The sequence below is a fragment of the Oncorhynchus masou genome, chromosome 1 (genome assembly GCF_036934945.1).
Source record: "Oncorhynchus masou masou isolate Uvic2021 chromosome 1, UVic_Omas_1.1, whole genome shotgun sequence".
NCBI lineage: Eukaryota > Metazoa > Chordata > Actinopteri > Salmoniformes > Salmonidae > Oncorhynchus > Oncorhynchus masou.
The window spans coordinates 27,941,641-27,954,459 of NC_088212.1; the positions used below are offsets into that span (position 1 = coordinate 27,941,641).

General features: G+C 42.9%; 1 protein-coding gene across 2 annotated transcripts in view; it reads right to left on the bottom strand.

Annotated features, from left to right (window-relative positions):
• The window catches only part of LOC135541036 (protein turtle homolog A-like), a 47,230-nt gene that overhangs the window by 8,733 nt on the left and 25,678 nt on the right, over positions 1-12,819 (bottom strand). For both annotated transcript variants that reach the window (XR_010455907.1, XM_064967176.1), the window contains exons 4-16: positions 11,271-11,417; positions 10,406-10,557; positions 10,190-10,307; positions 7,187-7,328; positions 3,539-3,684; positions 3,278-3,420; positions 3,032-3,172; positions 2,821-2,937; positions 2,567-2,717; positions 2,336-2,447; positions 2,066-2,241; positions 1,717-1,955; positions 442-526 (exon numbers count right to left, since the gene is read on the bottom strand). Coding sequence is in view for 1 of the 2 variants with exons in the window: in XM_064967176.1 (XP_064823248.1) it covers positions 442-526; positions 1,717-1,955; positions 2,066-2,241; positions 2,336-2,447; positions 2,567-2,717; positions 2,821-2,937; positions 3,032-3,172; positions 3,278-3,420; positions 3,539-3,684; positions 7,187-7,328; positions 10,190-10,307; positions 10,406-10,557; positions 11,271-11,417 (1,869 nt within the window). In the remaining variant the exon portion in view is untranslated. The remainder of the gene's footprint in view (positions 1-441; positions 527-1,716; positions 1,956-2,065; positions 2,242-2,335; positions 2,448-2,566; positions 2,718-2,820; positions 2,938-3,031; positions 3,173-3,277; positions 3,421-3,538; positions 3,685-7,186; positions 7,329-10,189; positions 10,308-10,405; positions 10,558-11,270; positions 11,418-12,819) is intronic.

Genomic DNA, 12,819 nt, shown 5'->3' on the forward strand with positions numbered 1-12,819 from the left:
TTAGGTTTCTCTTATTTTCCCCAGTGTATTTATCCCTGTGTTTCCTGTCTCTCTGTGCCAGTTCGTCTTGTATGTTAGTCAAGTCAACCAGCATGTTTTTCCCGTTCTCCTTGTGCGATTCTCTTTTTGATAGTCTTCCCGGTTTTGACCCCTGCCTGATCATCTTGCCTGATCATCTTGCCTGATCATCTTGCCTGCCCTGACCTTGATTCTGCCTGCCCTTTGGTACCTTTTGGACTCTGGTTTTGACCCTTTTGCCTGTCCATGACCATTCTCTTGCCTTGCCCTATTGGATTACTAAATATTGTAAGACTCCAACCACCTGCCTCCTGTGTCTACATTTGGGTCTTGCCTTGTGTCATGATAGTCTTAGCTTTATAACATAACCAGTGTTTCTATCATACAGTTGATCAGATCTGGCTGTACAGTAATGATACTAACCTGTGGTGTTCACATTGACAGACTCACTGGGCTCACTCAGTAGCTTGTTACTGCGAGACACCAATCTCAGATCATAAATGCAGTCCTGAGAGGGGAGAAGGACACGTGTTCAATCAACACAATTCTGGGCAACATACAGTGGCTTGCAAAAGTATTCATCCTCTTTGGTACTTTTCCAATATTATTGCCTTACAACCTGGAATTAAAAGTTGGATGGGTTCCGCTGTTGTACAGCAAGTCATACCACAGATTGGATTGAGATCTGGGCAATGACTAGGAAATTCCAAGACATTTAAACGTTTCCCCTTAAACCATTTGAGTATTGCTTTAGCAGGTTGCTTAGGGTCATTGTCCTGCAGGAAGGTGAACCTCCGCCCCAGTCTCAAATCTCTGTAAGACTGAAACAGGTTTCCCTCAAGAAATTCCCGGTATTCCTTTAATTCTGACCAGTTTCCCAGTCCCTGCCGATTAAAAACATCCCCACAGCATGATGCTGCCACCACCATGCTTCACTGTGGGGATGGTGTTCTCAGGGTGATGAGAGGTGTTGGGTTTGTGCCCGACATAGCATTTCCCTTGATGGCCAAAGAGCTCAATTTTGGTCTCATCTGACCAGAATACCTTCTTCCATATGTTTGGGGAGTCTCCCACACCAAATGTGTTTGCTTATTTTTTTCTTTAAGCAATTACTTTTTTCTGGCCACTCTTCCATAATGCCCAGCTCTGTGGAGTGTACAGCTTAAAGTGGTTCTACGGACAGATGATTAAAGTGGTTCTACGGACAGATACTCCAATCTCCGCTGTGGAGCTTTGCAGCTCCTTCAGGGTTATCTTTGATCTCTTTGTTGCCTATCTGATTAATGCCCTCCTTGCCTGGTCCGTGAGTTTTGGTGCGTGGCCCTCTCTTGGCAGGTTTATTGTGGTGCCATATTCTTTCCATTTTTTAATAATGGATTTAATGGTGCTCCGTGGGATGTTCAAAGTTTCTGATATTTTTTATAACCTAACCCTGATCTGTACTGTGTATGTCCATTACATGAAATCCAAATAAAATCAATTTACATTACAGGTTGTAATGAAACAAAATAGGAAAAACGCGACGGGGGGTGAATACTTTTGCAAGGCACTGTATCTGAAAACACATTCAAGCTTGGAAGTCATCATCTTAAGATTACAGTTAATGTACTTTAAAGTACTTTTCATTGCACCTCATTTATCTAATAGTTAGTGTCTTCATTCATTTTGCCAAGGTCCAAAATTATAATTGTCTCTCACCCTCAGTAATCCTTGTACGAGTAGTTCACTCTGGTTGGCCTTCACAGCGCTGTTGAGAATGACCCATTGGCCTCTGTTCCTCCGAGCCTGGAGGACATACCCAGTGAGGGATGTGGCCTGAGACTCAGGAGCATACCACTGTAGAACAATCCCAAGCACCGTCTGATTGGCTGACAGTAACGAGGGAGGGTCGATAGTTGGTAGAGTGGTGACCACTGTCGGTGGATCTGTTGGTAGGGCTGTGGAGGAGAGACAGGATAAGATCAGACTTGTACATACAACAAAATGTAGATCAGTGTCCAATACAGATAAATGAAAGAGTGCTTTGTCAGTTAAAACTTGTACTGACCCTGCGTCCTGACAGAGGTGATTTCACTGAAGGGCCCAGAGCCCAGTTTGTTCTGAGGCAGGACACTGAACTGGTAGCTGGTGCCAGCCAGCAGCCCTGTCACCAAAAGGTGGGACTTGGACGTGGGCACTGGGAGAGATGCCCACTCATGTTTCCCTCTGGAAGCCTGCTTAACCCTGGGGCCAAGAGGGAGGGACTCAGATTTAAGAACCATAACAAAGAAGAGAATGGCCAGTGTCATTGGAATAAACATTGAGATTAGTTACTAACCAGATAGTAAACTTCTGTGTGTATCCTCCATCAAATCCAGGTTCCCAGGACACATTGGCTTGGTTCATCCCGGTGCTTACTGACACGAATGAGGCAGCATGAGGGCTGGTGCCTGGGGGGGAAGATGAGGAGGGCAATTTGGCATACACCAGTGGAACGGTATACCCTGTTTAACAATGTACTACAGAATGGCATGTCTTGCCATGTTATTGCATGCAGAGGTCAACTCACCCAGAACCAAGACCACAGTGCCAGTGTTGACAGTGGCCACGCGGTTGGTGGCAAGACACTCCCAGCCCCCCTGGTGGTCTTTCCTGAGAGGTTTCAGGAGGAGGGAGCCATTGGACAGCACAGTGTATGTGGAGCGAGGAGTGGGACCAACCTATGAGTTGAGAGAGCAACAACAGAGATGAGCGTAAACAGACAGAGAGAGAGGGCTATGCTCTCTGGGGTTCCATCAGCTGTGTCTATTAGGGACACCTCACCTTGCTCCAGGTGATATTGGGAGAGGGGTCTCCATCTGCCTCACATGGGATGACTAGCTCCCGGCCCACCTCCTGCAGGTACTCAGCACGAGGGGACACAGAGAATGAGGGCGGATCCTGCGGAGGGAAAGACAGTTTTAAGTCCATCCCAGACCCACAGGCAGTAGGGTTTTCTATGACCAGGGAACATAGGCCTGGAGACCAGCCTTACCTGCAGGATAACCTTAGTTGGTTCAGACTGGCCCATGGTTCCATAGCTGTTATAGGCAGTACAGGTGTACATTCCCACTGCATCGTCATTGGCTGTGGCTATAAACACTGAGCCCTCAGAGTTCACCTTCCAGCCAGGGACCTGAGCAGACATAGACAGAAGGAGAAAACAAACATGAAATACAACATTGATCAATGACATATATTCTATGTATTAGGATTCATGTTTCCCAGTGTGAATACCTACATTGTCAAGGTTTAAATTGTTCCCATCTTTGGTCCAGTTGACAAAGAGCATGGGGGGCTCAGCCTGGACTGGGCAGAAGATGACTCCCCTCATGCCCGTAGGTAGATACGTCTCCCTGGGCATCCGGCCCACCCGAGCAGGGTCTAAGAGAGACAAAGGAAATATATATACAGTAAGTCACTCTACCAGAGATGGAATATAACACACAAGCCAGGAAATCAAGACATGCATACAGTAGCCATAGTCAACCACAATTCTTACGTTTGACTTTGAGGTGTGCTGAGGCAGAGGGTGGGGTCATCAGCCCATTGGTTGGTGTACAGGTGTAAATCCCAGTGTCCTCTGGGACAAGACTAGGGATGAGGAGTGTGCCGTCCACTAAGATCTTCACACGGGTCTTGAGATAGCTGAGAACAAAACACACACACATCACAACCTGGCCTTGAGTGTCTTCTAGGTTGCAATATGCTCCATTGTCTAAGAATTACCTGTGGTCACAATGCTACTACTGGTATATAATTGACTCACTAACAATCAAATTAACTTGTATTGTAGAGGCAAAAACTTTGTGAGATTACATAGAATCAATGCAATGGGCTTGGAAACATAGATACACATCATAAGACAGTATGCTTCTCACATATCCCAGTCAGTGGAGGCTCCTCAGAGAAGAAAGAGGAGGACCATCCGTTTTAGATAAAGCTATACTAAATATATTCAAATGTCATTAAATACTTTATTAAAATACACTGTTTTTCAATGAAGGTTTACAGTAGCCTCAACAGCACTCTGTAGGGTAGCTGTAATAATGAGACGGTGAGTCGGAAGCAAGTGCAGGTGAAACGTTTTTCTGAGGTTGCAATATGACACTCACCTGGACTCCATCATCTCCTTGATTACCTGCCCTATATATGTCACTCCCATTGGTTCCTTCCCCAGGCATAATTGTTTCTGTTTCAGTTTTATGGCTGTGCATTGTTCATGTTTTGTATTATGTTGTGTTTATTTATTACAACACTCACTCCCTGAACTTGTTTCCCAACTCTGAGCGCACATCGTTACAGTAGTGACCACCATGGTGTAGTCGGAGGACAGCTAGCTTCTGTCCTCCTCTGGGTACATTGACTTCAATACAAAACCTAGGAGGCTCATGGTTCTCACCCCATTCCATAGACATACACAGTAATTATATATTGTGGAGGACATCCTCCATCCTATCAGAGTTCTTGCAGCATGAACTGGCATATTGTCCACCCAATCAAAGGATCAGAAAATGAATCTAGTACAGAAAGCTTTAGCTACAGCGAGCTAGCACTGCAGTGCATAAAATGTGGTGATTAGTTTAATCAAAGAGAGAGAAAGACAATAGTTGAACAGTTTTGAACAAATTAATTTATTCCAAAAATAAAGAAGCAAGAAAGAGATAGAGAGACAGATTTCATTTTTTTGTTACTTTCAGTTTCACTTACTTAGCTAGCAAATGCAGCTACAGTTGAAGTCAGAAGTGTACATACACTTAGGTCATTAAAACTTGTCTTTCAACCACTCCACAAATTTCTTGACAACAAACTATAGTTTTGGCAAGTCGGTTACGACATCTACTTTGTGCATGACACAAGTCATTTTTCCAACAATTATTTACAGACAGATTATTTCACTTTTAATTCACTGTATCACAATTCCAGTGGGTCAGAAGTTTACATACTCTAAGTGTTGACTGTGCCTTTAAACAGCTTGGAAAATTCCAGAAAATTATGTCATGGCTTTAGAAGCTTCTGATATGCTAATTGACATCATTTGAGTCAATTGGAGGTGTACCTGTGGATGTATTTCAAGGCCGACCTTCAAACTCAGTGCCTCTTTGTTTGACATCATGTGAAAATCAAAAGAAATCAGACAGAACCTCAGAAAGAAAAATTGTATACCTCAACAAGTCCAGTTCATCCTTGGGAGCAATTTCCAAATGCCTGAAGGTACCATGTTCATCTGTACAAACAATAGTACGCAAGTATAAACACCATGGGACCACACAGCTGTCATACCACTCAGGAAGGAGACATGTTCTGTCTCCTAGAGATGAACATACTTTGGTGCGAAAAGTGCAAATCAATCCCAGAACAACAGCAAAAGACCTTGTGAAGATGCTGGAGGAACCAGTCCTATATCGACATAACCTGAAATGCCGCTTAGCAAGAAAGAAGCCACTGCTCCAAAACCGCCATAAAAAAGCCAGACTACGGTTTGCAACTGCACATGGGGACAAAGATAGTATTTTTTCAAGAAATGTCCTCTGGTCTGATGAAACAAAAATAGAACTGTTTGGCCATAATGACCATCGTTATGTTTGGAGGAAAAAGGGGATGCTTGCAAGCTGAAGAACACCATCCCAACTGTGAAGCATGGGGGTGGCAGCATCATGTTTTGGGGGTGCTATGTTGCAGGAGGGACTGGAGCACTTCAGAAAATAGATGGCTTCATGAGGCAGGAAAATTATGTGGATATATTGAAACAACATCTCAAGATCAGTCAGGAAGTTAAAGCTTGGTCGCAAATGGGTCTTCCAAATGGACAATGACCCCAAGCATGCTTCCAAAGTTGTGGCAAAATGGCTTAAGAACAACAACGTCAATGTATTGGAGTGGCCATCACAAAGCCCTGACCCCAATCCTATTGAACATTTGTGGGCAGAACTGAAAAAGGAGGCCTACAAACCTGACTCAGTTACACCAGCTCTGTCAGGAGGAATGGGCCAAAATTCACCCAACTTATTGTGGGAAGCTTGTGGAAGGCTACCAGAAACATTTGACCCAAGTTAAAAAATTTAAAGGGCAATGCTGCCAAATACTAATTGAGTGTATGTAAACTTCTGACCCATTGGGAATGTGATGAAAGAAATAAAAGCTGAAATACATCATTCTCTCTACTATTATTCTGACATTTCACATTCTTAAAATAAAGTGGTGTAAGTGCTAAATTGCTTACTGACTATACACTGTAAGGTTACTGCATGATTGTAGAGGGTTTACTAACGCATTAGTTCTATTAGCTATGTTGATGATGATGTTGCTTTAGCTTATATGGTGACAACAATGTAGGCTGTGCGTAGCGGTTATGATATGGTTTGGCTTGGATTATTATTTTTTGCCTGGTCACATACAGCTGATGTGTTGTGCATTGAAGTCCACAAGGGAATGGAAAAGGTGAGATGAGGAGAAAGCATAGATGCGAGAAGGAATTCAACATGGCTGCTGTGAAAGTGAATTGTGTTTACACGTGATCAGGTGTGTATTCATTCCGTCGATTCTCTTGAATAACGTTTCTTAGACGGAAGCAAACGGAATGAAACAGGGATAAACATACCAGAATTTGTCCAATAGAAACTCTTGTTTGCAACTGTTGGACTAATGATTCCACCCTAGATCAGCTAGATGCAGGCAAGATTGTGCAATGAAGTATTGAATGTGTCGCTGTCTGTCCATGTGTCTGTCACCTAAAAGAAAATGTCTCGACCTGTGTGCACCTACATTGTAAACTTTCATTCATAGGATAGGTTGAAGCAACCTCATGATGGATATAGGGAAATTTGAGTATAATGTACTGTAGTAGCCTAAACCTATCGCTGTCACATTAAAGTGGGTGAATGGAATATGAATGTTATCCAATATGCTGTAATAAAATAAGGCCTTGCTTATGAAAATAAAAAAGCTTGTCCTCCGTCATCTTAAACTGCACTGACCGCCACTGATCCCAGTATCTTCTGTAGTTTGTGTTTCTACTGTAGTTTGTGTTTCTGTGCGTTTGTGTTGTAGTTTGTGTTTCTACTGTAGTTTGTGTTTCTGTGTGTGTTTGTGTTGAAGTTTGTGTTTCTAATGTAGTTTGTGTGTTTACAATGTGTCAAAGTCAACTCACTCGATTTGGTAGACATTCTGTCCCTGTTTCCACCACTCATAGGTGAGGTTGGAGGGATAGGCCTCAGCTTGGCACTGCAGAACTGCATCCTGGGATATGTTGAGGGTGGTGTCCTTTGGGGCGATGATGATGAGTGGAGGACCTATTTTGAAGTTGGGAGAATTTAAGTTACTGCATACATGTGCTTTTCTCTGGTTGTAAAACAAGTGAGTCATACTGATAAACCTTAATGATACAGGTATGCGGACACAAATAACAGCTGAGGATTTGATGTGACAAGAACAGTGCATTTATAGACCATACACCACTAGATGGAAGTGTCACAGTAGCTCTGGGCCTGTATCCACAAAGCATCTCAGAGTAAAAGTGCTGATCTAGGATCGGTTTAGCCTTTTTGTCAGGATTTGGCCAGGGTTGTTCCGGGTTTTGGTCACTAGATGCCCCCATTGTGCTTTTTGACCTTATGTTTTTTCCCTTGTTCCCCATTATTATTTGCACCTGTGCCTTGTTTCCCCTGATTGTATTTAAACCCTTAGTTTCCCTCAGTTCTGTGCTCTGTGTTTGTATGTTAGCACCCAGCCCTAGTGTTCTGTGTATTCTTGTCGATTCCGGTGGATGCTCTTGTGGAATTCTGTTTTTGTTTTTGAGTATCTCTTGAGGCTTTTTTGTGCTATTCCTACCACCTTTTGGATTTGCCATTTTTGTATTTAAGGACTTCTCCTTTTTACTTTATTAAATACACCGTCTTAAGTACTGCTGTGTCTGCCTCATCTTCTGGGTTCTGCTGACTATTCGTGGCTCAGTTGGTTAAGTGACTGTTTCTCACTCCGGAGACCCAGGTTCGTAACCGGGTCCTGACACTTTTAGATTATAATGAATAAGTTAATATTGACAGATCCTAGATCAGCACTCCTACTCTGAGATGCTTTGGGGATACGGGCCCTGATAGTAAAATGGCCCCGGAGGGGAAGGCTTATTGGCTCTTAACTAACCATGCTATTTTGTTTGTTTATTCGCGTTGTTCGTAACTTGTTTTGTACATAATGTTGCTGCTACCATCTCTTATGACCGAAAAGAGCTTCTGGACATCAGAACAGCGATTGCTCACCTCAAACTGGAAGAAGAGTTGTTCTTCAATGAGTCGAACGGGAGGGATTTAATACAGACACCCGACCAGGCCCAGATCCCCGTTATTTGCTGGAGAAGAAAACGCAGATTTCGCGGAAAGAGATCAGGGTGCTTGTGAGGATCAGGCGACGAGTGGCTAATCTTCCCTTGCCTTCCGTCCTGCTAGCTAACGTTCAATCGCTGGAAAATAAATGCGACGAACTGAAAGCACGTTTATTCTACCAACGGGACATTAAAAACTATAATATCTTATGTTTCACCAAGTCGTGACTGAACGATGACATTAAGAACATACAGCTGGCGGGTTATACACTCTATCGGCAGGACAGAAACGCAGCCTCTGGTAAGACATGGGATGAGAGCCTATGCATTTATGTAAACAACAGCTGGTGTACGATATCTAAGAAAGTCTTGCGGTTTTGCTCGCCTGAGGTAGAGTATCTCATGATAAGCTTTAGACCACACTATCTACCAAGATAGCAAACAGGAAATCAGGTATCGAAGCACCAAGTCTCGGTCCAAGAGGCTCATAAATAGCTTCTACGCTCAAGCCATAAGACTCCTAAACAGCTAATCAAATGGCTACCCAGACTATTTTCCCAGAAAACATATGTGCTTTAAGTTGGCTTTCTGTTAAACTAAAGGCAGAGGCTGCGGATCCGTAGGTAACCACCCTATCCCAGCCCCCAAGAACCCTTTTCCCCAGGCACGCATTCAGCAGGACGCAATGTTTTGTAATGTTCAGAGAGAAATATGTGTCGTAGAGGAAACATGCCTCTCTGACATGTTGAACAAGGAATCACGTAGGCTCTATTCATGGCATTCCTATCTGCAATGTTCAACAACATTTGGCTACTGAACGTGGCCCAGTGCTGAAGATCGGAATCACGTTCTGTGCACGTGTTTCTTTACCTCTAATTTAAGCACATATTTTTGTGGTCAAGTTTTACAGGTGAAAAATTGTAAGCTGACATATGGAATTGTTTTAAGAAGGTCCTGCCATGGATAATTTAGCTATTTGATTTTGAATTTTAGGACACCTTTGGGTATCAAACTAAATATGTATAAATTATTTGATAAAATATTGAATTTGGCCTTTACCACTATAGCCCATAGAAACACATTGAACAAGACATTCCTAAATAGCAAAATATATATATAAATTATAATGAATATATATATATTCGTATAATTATATATATATATATATACATAATTATACGAATTGAGGCTGTTCTGAGGGCAAAAGGGGGTGCAAACTCAATGTTAGGAAGGTATTCCTAATGTTTTGTACACTCAGTGTATGTACTTGCTTATAGCCTGAGATCTTGGAGTTGCAGAAATTATGTAGCAAAAATGTAAGTGTAGGGTAAAGGCAAGCACACTAGGTGGAGACAGTATGCTTTGTGTGGTCAGTGTAGGCTCTTTCTCCCTTTCTCCAGCCTCCTCTCCAATGAGAGACATACAGTGTTGAGAAAGACAGGGGTACTGAATCCTTGTGTTCCTAATGTTAGGAACATTGATTCAGCTTTGATCTGACTTTATTAAACAACCACCATTCATCAGAGTAGCCTGTTCTCTAGGAGTAGAGCAGAGACTATGAGTAAAGTAGGGAATCCCATACATGCGCAGAAGCTTTAGGACCTTCAGCTGACGGGAAGAGGGGTCCAGAAAAGACCTATCCGCAGCCACTCCGTAAACTAATTGGTTAGTAAACAAAATAGTTTGTCTTCTAGACCAAACCTAAGGTTTAAGGACTAATGTATGAACCTTTAGGGGTTAATACATTGGAGACCCTTAAGGTGAGCGAACTGAGCTGATTGGGCTTATGAGAAGCCTGCCTCTCCCAGATGGTTTGAAGATAGTCAGACTGACCTTTGACCTGCAGCTGGGTAGTATGGGTCAGATTCCCCTCCGTGTTGGACACATGACATTTATACATTCCTGATGTCTCTCTGGTGACGGGGGCCAAAGATAAGGTGCCATTGAGCACCTGTGAGAGAGGGAGGGAGAGAGAAAGAGATTGCAGATGCTTTGAATCATGACCAACAACTTCATCCAACAACAGCAAACAGAAGCTTTTCTACATACCACCATGTTTTCACCATTCTCAATTGGGGTCTCATCTTTATGCCAGATAACAGTTGGTCGAGGGTTACCATGGGCACCACAGCTGAGGGTCAGGGAGTCCCCTAGCAGGACTTCCACAAAGGTAGGTGGAGTCTTGATAAATACAGGTGGGGCTGTAGGGGGAAAGTTAGATGATCTTTAAACAAATGTAACACAATTATCTAGCTAGTTAATTAACTATTGTGTAACAATTAGTTAACTATTGGGAAACTATGAATTATGTTACTGCTCTATCTGTAAGCTCGTAGTGGCCTCTGATCACCCAAACATGTTGAGTAACCAGGTACGTTACATGGATGTAACACAATACTTGCCCTGATGATATCCTATTTGATGCATAAGGGAGGAAGAAAATAAGACAAGATGGACAAATGGAAAGAAAGAGAGGATGAGAGGTAGATAGTAAATTGGAGTGGCATGTGTTTTGATATGTGTGTGAATGGGAAAACAGAATAGGAAAAGGAGAGAAGGAGAGAGTGACAGTAGGAGGAGAGAAGGATGCAGGACAAGAGAAACACTTGAACACAAAACATTGTTTTCCCTTTAGCCTCCACTATCCTGGTGAGGTCATGTGCACTGTGTCTACGTCCCCTGTGACGAGACGAGATGAGACATGTCGTGAGCACTTGTGTAAAACACTGAGCATTTTGCAACAACAACTTATACACTGAAAAAAAAATCCATATGAAGATAAACAGGAGAGGGACATGCTGAAGATGTTGAGAATATTCTAAAGGGAAAACACTGACGGTTGTGAGCAGTTAGAGGATGACTTGTCCTGTAGGTCCAGTTCCTCTGACTGCCACAGAGACCCACTGAGCTGCACCTGTGATGGAGAGGAAGGTCCAGGTGCCGTTGCGGAACTCGTCTGTGGTGCAGTCCAGGAGCAGGATGCGACACTCAAACCAGCCCTCGTCCTCCAGGCTCAGCCCCTCCACCAGCAGCGAGGCCCCCCGGGTCAGAGACACACGGCCTGGGCACAGAGAGAGACAGAGAGCCCCCGGGGTCAGAACATACAACCAGACTAGCAGAGTCAGCACATGCAGGCAGTGGGCTTACCAAGCAGAGGACACAGGCATCCAGTGTCACAAAAGGCCACAGGCAAAGTCAAACCTCATGGGTTTTCAGGACATCAACTATACTGTCCCATAAATTTTTCGGTGAGTTAGTATTAAATAATCAATTACACATTACTTAAATTCCCCAAAGGGTTTAGGACTTTTTGGTCTGCTTAATGGAATATATGGAATGACATAACTGGCAAACAGAGAATGTAATTTAAAGAGAAGCCAGAGACCTTGGGATAGGGAAGTACAAACACATGATTCAATTTTGACAAGCAGAGCAAGATTCTAGTTGAGAAAGATTTACCATATTTAGATTTCCTGTTGTTACGGAGAGTGATGAAGAGAATAGATAAAAAAGGTTAAAGGCAGTTTGGTACCAATACCAACACAAGAGAGAAGCTCTTATCAATGTCAAAATGTCACCAGATTCCATCGGAATCTGAAGATTTGTTTTGAAATGTATCACCTGCTTTTGTTTATCATGGAGGAGCATATGGAAGAGAGGGAAACTGTGGAAAGCGGAAGACACTTTATGAAGTGCCTCCCCCCACCTCCTTCCAAACACACGTCTCTCTATCTCACACTCCGCCCCTCTCTTTTTCTTTCTACTTCTTACAACTCCTTGTCGGGCTTTGAAACGTGATCTTTTGGTTGCCTGGTGACTGAAGCCTGGTTTTCAGGGTACTAAGTTACCCATCTTTCCCCACCCCCTCCTTTTATTCAGTCTCTCAATGAACTCTTTTTTTCCCCAAAAATGTGTATTGTAAAGCAGTGGAAAACTCATGCTTTTAGCAGGCAACAGCCAAGCAGTTTTAAAATAAACAGAGCAGTCACAGAGAAACCTCATGCATCCCCTCAGAACAAAACAAACGTACCCAATGAGTTACTCAGAAATGTAAGTTAATAATGTTTGGAGCTATAAATGAGCAGAGGAGGAAGCCCTTCTCTTTTAAACACAGGAAACATACATATTTTTCAAGGTGGAATAAGTTTAACCAATTAACCCTCTGACAAGGAATAGGGAAAGGGGAATACCTAGTCAGTTGTACAACTGAATGCCTTCATATGATGAGGTCTGATAAATGCTTAGGCTTTATAAGCCTCTGTAGTAAGCAATTGTAGTAGATAACCAATGCAATTCTAAAGCCTGCAGAATCTAGAATAAAGACTGTAGGCACCTTGTACACTAAATCCTATGATTGACAACACAATGTGTAAAAAGCCCCTATTTCATGAAAAAAAGCCCCTAGTCTGTTCATTGAATAAGCATGAGAATAGAGATGGAGTTGCACCCTCATCATTGAATCT